The 14301-nt window shown below is 38.3% G+C and overlaps 1 protein-coding gene across 2 annotated transcripts; it reads right to left on the bottom strand.

The window, feature by feature from the left end:
* Positions 1 to 2769: 2769 nt before the first annotated feature.
* On the bottom strand, positions 2770 to 10963 carry BSND (barttin CLCNK type accessory subunit beta). 2 transcript variants are annotated; one of them, XM_039320028.1, is made up of 5 exons: positions 10821 to 10963; positions 10397 to 10586; positions 8584 to 8711; positions 5907 to 6137; positions 2770 to 3419 (listed from the first exon to the last, which is right to left on the bottom strand). In XM_039320028.1, exons 2-5 carry the CDS (start codon positions 10571 to 10573, stop codon positions 2960 to 2962), a joined length of 996 nt encoding a protein of 331 aa, XP_039175962.1. In that variant the 5' UTR covers positions 10574 to 10586; positions 10821 to 10963; the 3' UTR covers positions 2770 to 2959. The 2 variants fall into 2 exon arrangements, with proteins under 2 accessions (XP_039175962.1, XP_039175961.1); XM_039320027.1 differs by lacking the exon at positions 10821 to 10963 and having other exon boundaries at positions 10397 to 10734.
* Between the last annotated feature and the right edge of the window lie 3338 nt (positions 10964 to 14301).

A 14301-nucleotide genomic window follows, 5' to 3' on the forward strand; every position in this document is an offset into this window, starting at 1 on the left:
CTATAGCAGAGAATAAAGAAATAACCCCTGGCTGTTAAAAGCTAAAACGCTCACATGAATAAATCCTGATGGAGAAATAGTATAACTTGGCTATATATCCAGCTTGAAGATATTCCTTTTGTTTTGAGAAGTATCCCTTTTTCTGTGCAGCAAGACTTGTATTTTTGTCTTGTGGACTGGCATTCAGAAGGATGAGGAAATTATTAAGAATTAATTCGGAAATTGATGAGTCTGGGCAGTTCCTAAGTCTTTCATTCTAAATACAAGTTGCTAAGAAGTACTTCCCAATGGGACTGCTTTCCAAATGTTGATATTGTATAAGACCAAGTCTTGAGGCAGCCTAGTTAGAAATGGATAAAATGAGCATCAAATCTTTATGCCACAATTTGTCAAATTTCGAACTGCCCTAGTCTTGCAGCTGCCCGGAAGCACTGCATCTTCTCTGTGCAGAAACAGCCAACAGACTGATATAAATCACTCCAGATTTTCCACCACAACAAGCTGATCTCCAATAGCCATGAGGCAGGAACTGAACCATGAAGCCACACTTCCATAGCGAAGGTGCAGAGAGCCCTTCTGTCTAGCAATGGCTCATACACATCTGTTGCTCACTTGAGATCACGCTGAGCAATGAAGCATGAGCAAGCAAGCTGCTTGGACATTGACACAGAAGTGCTTTTTAACCTCCAGTTTTAACCTCCACTTTTATATGTGGCAACTAATATCAAAGGGCCACTGTTTAGGAAAAAATGTTGAAAAAAAAATCAGCATGCAACTATTTGTGTCACGTCCATAATTCAGACCAGTGAATTGAGGGACAGAGGGCCTCTTCTGCAGAGATACAATGGCATCCTTTTAAATATCCAAAGTGATAGGTGGAAGTTGTCTTTTCCCACAAAAATCAAGGAATATTTAAGTGAATTTCTCGAATTCATGCTAATGAAAAGAGTAGGCTTAGAAGGAAATTGGGCTGAAGCAAGGCCTAAAATCATCTTAAAATTTGTCTAGCAATAACATTCAAATTTAAATGGGATTATGATGTACAATCAGGCCAGTGAACACACAGCAAAGCGGAGTTAGTAAATTTATTTATTTACTTATTTATTACATGTACATGAAAATTTGTATGAAATAATGAAAGCATGCTTATCTTACATCTTCTGCAAATTAGAGTACCATTGCATATTTAGAGTACCATTTCAGACATTCCAGAGAAAGAAAGCATCAGGAAATGATGTTCAAGTCAACCATGAATCGTTTTGCTACATTTTTAGGTACCGCATTAGGCTATTGAGGGAAAATCATGATTCGGATGCCAGGAAAGATGCAGCTGCTTTCAGGAGTTAAGGCCAGGTCCATGTGCTGCCAAACACTTTTTGGAAACAGAATCTGAAGCTCTACCCAACTGTTTTATGTCTCTGCAGCTAAAACCTACCACCTAAGCCGACAGGATTTTATGGAGCCTTTGAAAATATTCTGTGCAATCTTCTCCAGACAACAGAAAAGATGACTGAACGTGAAAATTAACACTATGTGTAAATTAAACAAAATAAAATTTAGATTTGGCTCCAGCTTTGGGTTATGTAGTGAAGCTCCTGATGTCCTTGACCTGATCCAGAAAATTCCTCCTTCATATCATTATTCTCATCACAATTATTAGAACATTAAGAACTTCTTAATAAGATTTGGTTTCTTGCGGAAGGAAGTCACTGGAAACATACATTACTTAATATATGAATTTATTTTCCAATGCATGAACTTAATTGGAGGCACACATAAATCTTCTAGGAGCCAAATGCAGATTACATTGAGTGGTAGTTCTGATGGAGTACAGTTCCCATAATATGCAGCCAACACCAGAATGATAAAGTTGCATTCCAAAACAACTGAAGAAATCTGCTGCTGCAGATGAGGGGGAAAGGGTCAGTTATAATCAATAAAAATGATAAAGGTGCTTGATAGTCTGTAACTGGTTTATTTATCCCATAAAATAATCAAAGCTGATGCTTCCACTTATGAAAGGAGGCATAGCAGATTTTAAAAATGAATATTTCTTGGTACAAAAAGGCACTTCTGTTGCACTTACAGTAAATAGGTTTCAAAACAGTTTGTCGTATCTGTACAATTTTGTTTAGTATTTGGCACATTATCCTCATTTCAAAAAACCCAGAGACAACAACAAAAAAAGAGCTTGACTAGCTCTCCTAAGATACCCAGTGAAGGGTGGATTGGATATGGCTGGATGCATCACATGTTAGGCAAGCTTGATGGTCTATGATCACCTTCTTCTATGATACTCTAAAGCAGGGGTAGGGAACCATGGCTCTTTTATGACTTGTGGACTTCAACTCCCAGAATTCTTGAGTCAAGTGGGGGGGCATGGCCCTTTTATGACTTGGGGACTTCATCTCCCAGAATTCCTGAGCCATCCATGCTCAGGAATTCTGAGAGATTAAATCCATAAGTCATAAAAGGGCCATGGTTCCCCACCCCTGCTCTAAAGCAATATTCTCAACCTCAGCAACTTTAAAATTGGTGGATCAACTCCTAGGATTCTCCAGCCAGCATGTCGGAAGTTGGAATCCAGACATGTTAAGGTCACTGAGGTTGAGAAACACTGCCCTAAAACAATCATTAGACTCCACTCTCCAGGACAGGCCTCAGCTTTCATTAACACACGTTCATGGTCTTTGAAATTAAACATATATATACTCTCCCTAGACACAGAGACACATACATACCCCATTTTTTTCCAGTCTGCCTTGGTTCTTTTTACTATTTCTTACTCTCTCTTTTTTAAAAATTTCCACATCTTTTTCTTTTCCATCCCACAGCAAAAAATAACCCTCAACGCCGTGGATTTGATTGAATTATCTCTTTTCCATCCCCCTTCATGCTCTCTGAATTTGAAATGTAAACATGTTGAAATGTCTGAACTTTCCCATCTTGGGGGGGGAGCTTATGGCTTTGGTTCAGCAACAACAACAGAAGGAAAGCTGTCTCTTGGACTTTCCTGGATCCCATAATATAAATCATCCTCTTCTGCCTCCTGCAAGGCTCTGCTGCAGTCCAGAGGATCACAATTTGCTATTCCCACAATGCCATCACCTGGTGTAGGAGGAACAGAGCAATGGCTCTGACTTGGGGTCGTGGTGTTTTCGTTGCTCTGCCCCTGACCTTCCACTGCCAGGGAATCAATCAAGGCAAAATCTTCATAAGAAGGAAGCTTGAATTGGAGCTGGCTTCCCCTTAGAGACACAGAATTTGGGACATCTTTCCATCCCGTTAGAGACACAGAATTTGGGACATCTTTCCATCTCTGTAAAAATGGGCTGTTGGAAGTGGAGTCCAGTGAAGAAGTGTCCACTTCCTCTTGAAGAGATGCTAATGGTGCAGCCTTTGGAAACCTCTTAGATGGACTGGAAGAAGGAAAAAAAAAAGGATTTAGTGAAGGGCATTCCTTCTAAGGCTGTTTGTTGAACTGTTTTGGGTTTCAACTGAAAAGTTTACAGTAAATGAAGCAATGTGGATGATAAGTTTGTGCCAGGTTATTAGTCCAGAGTGACTAATTTCCTTGTTACGAGTTTGGTTTCTAAGACTAGATGTTTTATTGACCAACCCAGTCCAACATCAGCATTTGGATAGAAGAATGGGTGGAAAACAAAACTGTACCAGGCAATATGACTATACTGGCTTTTAAAAGTTGGAAACTAGAGTGCTTCTACTGTATTTTATTCAACCAACCTTTTTTTAAAGAAATTTCATCTTTCCTTTAATTAAGATCACAACATGATTTGATAATTCATCAGTTACAGTACATTAATCAGTTAGAGCAGCTTTATTCAAGTAAATTAGTATTCCCAGTGAATGAAGCAACAAAATGAAAGTAAGAACATAAAATATCCATAGAGGCAGTCTTAGAAGAAACATTACAACTTTAAAAGTACTTTCAATTAATCTAGATTATAACCTTATGCATCTAGTTCCATGTCCAGTAATTTTCTGCTAGTGATTTCTGCCATCATTTCTTCACTTGGAGTTTGCTAAGAATGAGAAGCAACTTGATGGCACATATTCAAAATAGCTATATCACATCATACTTCATTATCAAATATTACAATAAAGAGTCAACCTATTTTGTTCTAGATAATGTTTTAATTATATCATTCAAATACCTACTTTTTGTAAAACACGTGTAATAAAGTTTTAAGAATTTTAAAATAAAGTTAGTGATGCCTTTAAGGAATATACATTGGTGATATTTTTGCTGAGGTTGCATGGAAAATGGAGTTTAAAACAGAATAAAAGAGTTGGAAGAGACCTTGGAGGTCTTCTAGTCCAGGGCTTTTCAACCTTTTCACCCATTGTACCACTTTTAGGAGATGGGAATATCCGAGTACCACCAGTCGCCTAACAAGGGGTCAAAAACTTGATGACCAAAAAAAAAAAAAAAAAAACACCCAGAAAAAAGTGATAAAGTACAGGTAGTCCTCAACTTACAACAGTTCATTTAGTGACTGTTCGAAGTTACAATGGCATTGAAAAAAGTGCCCCCCAAGCAACAGCCGAGCAAGACACCTGCCTGCCCACCTGGCGGTGCTCTTCCTCCTGTCCGAGGTTTTCATTGTTGTGAGCATTTCTGTTGAGGATTGGCAGTGGGGGTGGGGTGGGGGCTGTTTGGTTTTTATTCCCCCCATCTGCTGGGTGGTTGCAGCAGGTTTTGGTCACTTCACATGACCCTGGGACACTGTGACCGTCATAAATATGAATCACTTGCCAAGCATCTGAATGTAAATCGTAAGACCCTGAAGATACTGCAACATTCCAGCTGATTGGTGCTTCTTCAGGGCTCAGCAGAAGCACCAGGATCAGCGCTGAGCTCCAGCTGGAGCCTGCCGCTGATCCTGGCACTTCCACTGAACCTTGACAGCCCTGAAGAAGTGCTGATCAGCTGCAAAATGGCACTGACCCTGGCACTTCCGCTGAGCCCTGACAGCCCTGCAGCTCCAGCCATCTCTCGCTCAGGCTTGTGCAGTGCTGCCACCGGTTCAGCTCATTCCCCTCCTCCATTACCACTTTTCTAGGATGGTCGCGTACCACCTGCCAGGTGCCAATGTACCACAGGTGGTACCCGTACCACTGGTTGAAAAGCCCTGTTCTAGTCCAACCAGCTGCTCAGAGAGTAGTGATGAAAGACCTGGTAAGTTAAGACCTTTTAATTGAAACAATTCTAATAATGTAAAATTCACTATGAAGAATCCCCATGTTGATTCTGACTCTGTAAATCAACAATTCTTTTATTTTTACTCTCAAAACTATAAGGTTGTTTCAAAAATAACCGAGGTGCAAAAATAATTGTATATGATACAGCTTTTCCTAACATCATATACAGTGAAGCTTCCTATTCAGTGGTTCCTTTATCTCCCCCATCCACTACCAAAAAATTAATATAACAACTACAACAATTAAAGCACCACTTGAACACTGTCAACACTGACAAAATCACCATCAGTCAACCGTAACAGGCAACTGTACTTGTAACAACTTACATCTTGTAATAATATTTTTAACATTATTAAACAAGAACATCTATCCAATCCAGGTCTTGGGAATGACTCAATAGGTGGGCAAAAATGACAAATCCATTCTAAATATTGGCTGACTGTTTTACCAATTATAATACCTGGCTATCATTAAACTTATGAAAATAAGGATAAGCTTTTTTGTCCCAATAGTGTTGTCCATATGCAATTATAAATTAAATCTGGACAACCACTTGATTGTAATTAAAAAGTTAAGGTTTTCTGTATCTCTTTGCTTCCAGCTACAAGTCTTAGATTTTTGCAGTCCAAATCCAATTGCTCTAATATAAGCTAATTCATAAACAGTTCATATATGTTACTCACCAGTTCAGTCCAGTTGTTGCATTTCTGTTAAGGCTCTCATTACTCTCTGAGTCCCTGTGGACATCTGCCTTGGCATGTAGATGAGGATGTCTTCCTGTCCTGACTAGTGGCACTGGGATGGGCAAAGTTCCCAAGTATTCTGCAGAACTGTTTGTCTGGATTTGTTCATAAGTGGGCAGGCTTTTCTCATATATGTCAGCTTCTTCCTGGCTTGTGTATTGGGTTTGCAAACTGTGGAGAAAGCAAGATAAAATTCATTTCTATCTATCTAGCTATCCATCCATCCATGAATTTATTTTCAAGACAGCTAATCCCTGGACATAAAGATGGACCTCCCTCCTAATAGTATTAATAGGAGTTTGATCTTTAGGAGATCCTATGGAGAATATCAACCCAATAAAGTAATATCATGCATTGATGGGGTTCAGGGATTGAAATCATAATGATTTATTTTATTGTATTTTGCCTCTCCATATGAAATTGACCAGACAGAACTCAAACTAATAACAAGTGATGTACTGATTGAGACTGGACTACAGATAGAACAAACAAGGTTTTATTTTACTGTCAGCAAAAAAATTCACTGGGTGTTTTTGGCCAGTTAGTTTTTCGTGGACCAACATAACCCACTGGATGGTTGTTGTACACACAAATCTGAGGAAACAGTGCTACATTGCTGCTTTGAGTTTGTGGAAGAAAGACATAAATCTAACAAATAATGAAAGAAGGAAGGATGAACAGATAAAATGAGCTTGTACAATTGAGTAGAGCATTGGCAACTGACTAAGAGGAAGATATAGGAAGAGGTATCTTGTGCCCTTGAAGGGCTGCTGTTTAGAAAAGGAACAATTGTTTTTTTTTTTTTCAAACTAACTCAAACATGCAGGAAAGGAATAATGAGTTGAGCCCACTATCACCTTTTCCAAGTCCACACTTGGAAGCAGAGCAGGTTATCTGGACTTATCAATGTTTACCAAACAGAAGTCAACAACTCTATTTTGGAAAACAGACAGACTTCATTATCTTTTCTAGGTGTTACTGGGACTGTTGTTTGACAACCTCAAAGATCTGCTGCCTCTTCTTATGGCTCTGCCCTTAAATCCATGTTAGCCTAGATCAGGGGTGGGGGACTATGGTCCTTTTATGACTTGTGGACTTCAACTCCCAGAATTCTGCATGGCTGTCTCAGGAATACTGGGAATTGAAGTCAACAAGTCATAACAGGGCCACCATTCCTCATCCTTGGCCTAGATAGCTCTTAAATCAGGGGATGCTTTCAAATAAGCAGTAGTCCCAAGAAAGCTTTTCTAAGAGGGGCTGCTCCAAGTTCAATAGACTAGATGGTCACTCAAATACTCTTGAGATATGCCCCTTTGCCAGCGTGTACTCAGGGGAGGGTCATAAAGCACATATCTCCTTTGTACATGTGTTGATGTCACACACCCATAGAAAGGAATAGGGTTTCAATAAAACACTTGTGAATTCTATTTGGACTTTTTTGCCTCTCTCCCTGCAGATGCCCTGTGGCCCTTCCCATTGAATGAAAATTTGTTCCTTGAAGAAGATGTTGGCCAGTTTGAATGAAAGGCTGAGCCAATATTTTGCAGTTCGGTACAGGCCATTTTTTCCCCCCACTTGGAATCCGAAGCCTTGTTAACTTGGTAAACTGTGCTAGCACCGAGAATAAACCAACCTAAACTGTAGTGCATCTTCACCAGAAGCTAGAATGGCTGCCCCAACAGGGATACTGTTCACTAGTTTATAACCCAGCATGCAACCATGTTTTATGAAAAGCTTTTTTTTTGTTAAGAGACCTTAGTTAAGAAAGCCTGATAAATGACTTAGTAGACTAAGTCACAGTAAATGACATTCAGATCTTAAATCAGGAAAACAGTTCTCAACAGAGTTCATAAAAATGAACCACATGGCACTAGTCTTGAGGAATACAATCTTGAGGAATACTAATTTCAGAAAAGTGAACCTTTTGTATGACTTGAATGGAGACTCCACGTTTTATAACTTTATAGTTTTCTCTATGGGTTTTATGCTTTTCTATGGGATTTATAGTTTTCTCTATGAGAATCTTCTCAATGAGTTGTATAATCTTTTTTAACCTTAACATATGAAGACAAAAGATCTATTGTTCTAAGGCAGGGGTCTTCAAACTTGGCCCTTTTATGACTTGTGGACTTCAGCTCCCAGAATTCCTCAACCAGTGTGCCTGGCTGAGGAATTCTGGGAGTTGAAGTCCACAAGTCATAAAAGGGCCAAGTTTGAAGACCCCTGTTCTAAAGGCAAGTGCATTCTTTACTCACCTTAAATCCTGAACATTTATTGGGACTAGGTAAACACTAAGAAGAAGCTGAATGTTGCAACCTCAGGATTAGCCTTTAGTTTCTAGCAGGTGGAAATCTAATGTAATTTCATGAGTTTGCAATAAATGAGTAATAGCTTTTGAGATGACCTTCTTTTTTTTCTTACAGATGGTAATGGAGAGTTTAATTTTAAAAATATAATATTTATTGCCATTTGCTATCCCATGCCAGCGTTTCTCATCCTTGACCTTGTCCTTCTGAGGAACATAACCTCTAGTACCTACTGGCTAGCACTCTAATTAAAATGTAGATTGCGGACTATTGAGCTGAAGCCTGCTGGCTTGGCTTCTTCATAAGCATACCTTTTTTTCTCAGGAATCGTATTTTCAATAGATGATGAGGCAGCCAACTTCTTTACAAAGAACTTTTCAGATTCTGGGTTCTTTACAAGAAACTTCTCAGACTCCGAGTCAATGGAAACAACTCTGATCTAGAGGAAAAGTTAGGAAAAATGGCTCTATTGATTAATTTGTGTTTTGTGTGAATATGCAAACAACTGTATAATTTCACTAGGTATCACTTCAACAGGCTCTAGAACAGGGGTCTTCAAACTTGGCCCTTTTATGACTTGTGGACTTCAACTCCCAGAATTCCTCAGCCAGCATGCCTGGTTGAGGAATTCTGGGAATTGAAGTCCACAAGTCATAAAAGGGCCAGGTTTGAAGACTCCTTCTCTAGAAGTTTGCCATATTGAGTAGGTGTAAAGGACCATACAACTGCAGAAAACCAATTCAACCTCCTATTGTAGAGTCTCCTAACCAGCTTCTCTTTAGTAATTTATTACATTATTACCCCACTTCTTTTCTAGGGAGGCAATATAGTAATAAGCAAATAATGTAATAAGCAACATGATGTCTGTGATAATATAATTGTGTCCATAATAATGTAATTGTTTCCACAATAATGTCATTAGCAATATGGTTTCCATGGAACAAATGTTGCTCTAGGCACTTTCCTTGGTGCCTGTCTTGTCTACCCTCCCACCTGATTTTTAAAAATAATTATTTTGATAAAAATAATATCAGGAAGTTGGTGTGTACCAGTCTCTAATATATTTGTTTGTAGGAATACTTTTGGGTCCCACCAGGTCTAAATTATCCTGTTCCTACAACATCCTTAATTGAGCCAATGGAAAGTAATATATTGTTGGAACACCATAAAGAAATTAACTGACCTAATCAAATAACCTGCAGTTAAATTTTATCCCAGTCATTGAAAGGATTAAACTAACTCCATCCAACCAATTACATATGAAAATACCTAAACCCATTATGAATTTCTGGTCCCCAACAAAAAGAGGTAGGGAGAAAAATCAGCTGAAAAGCAAACAGAAGTTTGTGATAGAATTCAGAAAATGGAAACCTGGTATCACATAACCCATGCTAAGCTGTTTCTCCTGCAACCTATCTAGTGCCTGGCCAATGAAGAAGTGGGCTAGTTATGTCCAGGTAGCCATGTCAATAGTCTCCTGGTTCAAGACTCATGGGATATCAAGCTGTTTTGGGAGAAAGGAGGTGATGTCAGCCTATATAACCATTATAGTGCATGAAGATTCCTATTTTTGCTCCATATGTACCTGCCCTGTCTGAGAATAAAGATCTAAGTAAAAACAAGAGTTGCGGGAATTGCCATAAGTTCTCCATCTTGTTTGAGTTCAAAGGAAAAGAGCAAATCATGGATCAGAAGCAATGTTGATAAAGTTCCTATCATTACCAGCCACTGGCCACAAAGGAGTTATCATTTGTTTGTATTTGTTAACCTTTTCCTTCCCTCCTTCCTTCCTTCCTTCCTTCCTTCCTTCCTTCCTTCCTTCCTTCCTTCCTTCCTTCTTTCCTTCCTTCCAGTTTCATTCAGATTAACAGATTCACACATGTACAAGACACATTTCATTGGCAAAATCAATATTATGCAGAGTTTCAGTCTCAATAACACTTAATTATAGCCCATCCTAAACAATTCTCTCTAAGAAGGAAGGAAGGAAGGAAGGAAGGAAGGAAGGAAGGAAGGAAGGAAGGAAGGAAGGAAGGAAGGAAGGAAGGAAGGAAGGAAGGAAGGAAAGGCGCTGGCTGCTGTTTTAGACATTTTAGACATTTAAAAAAAAACAATGCTGCCTACCTTTGGGTAGCACTGGCACATGCTCCAGATAATGCCCACAGCAATGAACAAGACTCCCAGGGTGCAGAAAGTGATATAGATTTGTGGTTTCTCCACACTCATGATGAACATGCCGATCATGACCAGAAAGAATCCCAGGACAATAAGTCCATAACGAAATGTTTTTTCTTCAGCCATTGTAATGTATACCCTTCGGAAAGCAAAATTAACATCAAGCTAATCTAATGTAGATGGACGTATTTATAAAAGGTGGTTGAACTGGAATCTGGAAAAGGGAGGGAGGGAGGGAGGGAGGGAGGGAAGGAGGGAAGGAAGGAAGAAGGAAGGAAGGAAGGAAGGAAGGAAGGAAGGAAGGAAGGAAGGAAGGAAGGAAGGAAGGAAGGAAGGAAGGAAGGAAGGAAATAAATCCAGGGCAGCCCTTCACCTGTTCCTGACCCAGACAATCCACAGGTACCTCTTCCAGAGGCAGCAAGGGGACAAGTGTCAGCTCCACCTCTAGACTAGTCCTGCCCTGATCTCAGCCAGCCAGTTTTAAATGGGTTTGTAATGAATGCAAACAAGATCTTTAAATTCACATTTGAGTAATGCTGCCTGAGGGGAGCTTTACTATAACCTTCCTCCTAGCTATAGACCATGCAAAAGCTACCAATGATTTGCCAAGAGTGTGTGGAGAGGAAGCTATATGTTCTAGGCTCCAATCGAAGCTAAGGGGCTGACTGGTAAATGGTGAATTACGTAGCACGTAGACAGCCAAGGGAGTACTTTACTTTCAAATTAAAATATAGCTTCTCTCAAGTAATACATCTTTCTTCTTGTGTATGTAATTAACCTGGTTTATTTATTGAAAATATTTCTTAAACATCCTTTGTCTGGGGAATATTATTATTTCGTATGATGTAGCAAATGCAGCATGGTGTATAAAATTCATAGAAACAACATATTAAAAGTGTATCAAAATATAAAACACCAGAGCAGTGAATTATTTTAAAAACACACAATGCGAGCGATGAATAAAATTATGAATAAAATTAAATTATATATGAGAAGTTACTTCAGTGACTAATATACAAAAATATGAATAAAACTATTGATGGAAACTAATAAATGAAGTATTCTGGAAATTCTTCAAGCTTCGGGGAATAAAGTTGTCATGTTAAGAAAGGCAAATGACAAGAAAGTTGTATGAATTATTTGCTTTCTTAGTGAGAAGAGTCATATTTAGATGGGAATCCTCAGCTATAGCCATGTTCTTTCCCCAGGAGAAAAAAAATAACTAAACTGCACTACATCAATGTAAATAAATATGATTGATGTGTTTACTATATTTATAATCATTCCTCAGTTTCCACATTCCTCCATTAGACATTATTTTTAAAAACGCCAGTCTCAGTCTAAATTGTAATCCAAGAGTATATTTTCCCATTATGCCAAACACACTTAGTCTTCTGGGTTTACTCTTCATTCATCTAAAGATTTTCCACAATTAATCTTTTTTCAGAAGGATCTTCAAACATTTCATCCTGAATCTGCCATGCAATAATTCAGACTTCCTTTTCCCAACTGCTAGTGAAATCACAATTTGCATTATATATATTCAATATACTAATCAAGCTTGTAAGTTAAAGCAAATATACTTTGTTTTCTAGTCCTCTTTCTTAATAATATTTCAATCACAGTACTTTTTCTTCCCCACGGCTGCAATCCTTAAAAGCATTTCAGATTTACAGTATAATAGCCACAAATATTTTGGTAGTAGGTTGCCATCTAGTGGGGCTTTCAACTTGCAAATAGGAAAGTAACTCTTTGGAAATTTGTGTGTTGGTGCTTGATTTTGATGTCAGTTTGCTTCATTATGAAGAAAGGGATCTAAATATTCTCCCCCACACCTGTTTTATTCTTATTTTTCCTGCTTTTTGCACAGATACCTTTTTTCAGTTACTTAGCCAGCAGTCGAATTTGACCAAACCTGGGTCTTCTCTGGTTTACTATTCGAAAGCCTGGAATTTTGGCTTTAATTGCTACCTTGTCCCCAATGGAAATATTTTTTTTTCTCAAATAAGAATCTCTATCCCCCTTTGGATTATGATTTGGTGGAACATTCAAAAGGTTTTTAAAAGGAAGATTAAGTTTACTCCCCAGTTATTTCTTTTGGGTATTTTTGTGAATTTTGATGCTAAAGAAGCTATTTTAATGTTGAATTTAATAACAGCAGCAAGATTGTTGGTAGGTCAATATTGGAAGAAAGACTCTCTGCCTTCTTTAGAAGAATGGGTATTTAAGGTTTCTAATTTAGCAGAAATGGCTAAAATTTCTGCTTATTTAAAGGATCATTCACAAGAGAGATATGTTATTGTATGGAGAAGATGGATAGAATATGTTCAGAAGAAATATGGAACTACAAAGTTTCATTTGTTTTATGAGTAATGGATTTGTTTATAAAATTATGATGTTAAAGTTTGAAGAGAGTTAAGGGTTAGTATGATTTTGGTTATTGTATAATTAGTTAACTTAAATAGGTTATGTTTAATATGTTTGTATAACCCTGTACTTAGCTCTGGGAAGTGGGGGGGGGAGGAGGGTGGGGGGAGGATGGGTTGGAGGTTAAATAGCTCAGATAAGTAGAAATAGTTTTATTGTATATAATATTGATGTTTTAATTTGGAGAGAGGAATTGCTCGGGCATTTCCCCTGGACTGCATCCGGAGTGAAAAGATAGGAGGAAGGGGAGAAGTAAGTAGGAAGGTTGGGGAGAAGAAGGAGAGAGGGAGAGTGAGGAAGAAGAGGGAAAAAGGGAAGTGAGAGAAGAGGTTAGAGGGTGGATGTGGTTTGGGGGGAAATGTGAGCAATACCGAAAGTTGTGTGTATAAATTTATTTTATTTTTTATCTGAAGTATTTTTTATGAGTGTAATGTAAAATTGAAAATAATTTTTTTTTACAAAAAAAAAAGAATCTCTATCCCTTGAGAGACAATCAGAATCTAAATGACACTGTACTCCAAAGAGAAGCCATGGAGATCCCAAAGAATACTCATTAGATTCAGTCCCATCCTGACTGGCCATCCCATTCATGAGAAGGATCCTTCTATTTATCAAAGTTGCTAGGATGCAACAAGGATTTCATGTTGGAAGAATCAGCCTGGAAATCATCATCTGTCCCATTTTTCTACTACTTGTCCTGAGCCACCTCTGCTATATTCTCTGTATACATGTGAATATGTCTGAAAGCAGAATCTGATCTCAGTAATAATTAATGAAATAGTTTATAGAGTCAGTTAGCACCTAGTTGAATCCATTCTATCAGGCAAAGAATAAAAGACCACATACTATGTGTAGGTGGGTATGAGAAATAAAATAGAAGAAAGCTAAAATTAAAAGCCTTAGACTAGAAGAAGGCAGAAATATAGAGCAAGAGGAACTGACAGTGAATCCTTAATTTTCTATGTACAATCTACTATCTTATTATGGATCAATGGATCATGAATTGCTGAAGAATCCATGCCATTGGACTTGGAAGTCTTATATCCAGAAGGATGCCCAGCCATCCAAAGCAGCTTTTGAAGAGCCACAAGGAGTTTCAGGGAAAAGAGAACAAAAAATATTGTTTTCCTGTATTCTTCCTCTAGCATAACAATGAGCAACCTACCCCTTTATCCACTCCGCTGACATTGTGCCATCAAAACTGGATGATAAAATGGTCAAATTTTAGCTGTGCAGTTATGGGTCATTTATCAGGTTTTGAGGAGGGCTTTAAGAAGGGCTGTGGGAGTGATTTGCTTCTGTTCACATTTCTATTCTGTTCACATTTCTACTCTCACATTTTTCAGTTATGCCTATTAGGAGATTACTTGTAATATTAACTTACCAAACGTCACCTTGTACCTACTGCAGAATTTTGAGCCAGGCTA

Source organism: Crotalus tigris, unplaced genomic scaffold (genome assembly GCF_016545835.1).
Source record: "Crotalus tigris isolate CLP2741 ecotype Arizona unplaced genomic scaffold, ASM1654583v1 scf7180000023617.9722795, whole genome shotgun sequence".
In the NCBI taxonomy this organism is placed as follows: Eukaryota; Metazoa; Chordata; class Lepidosauria; order Squamata; family Viperidae; genus Crotalus; species Crotalus tigris.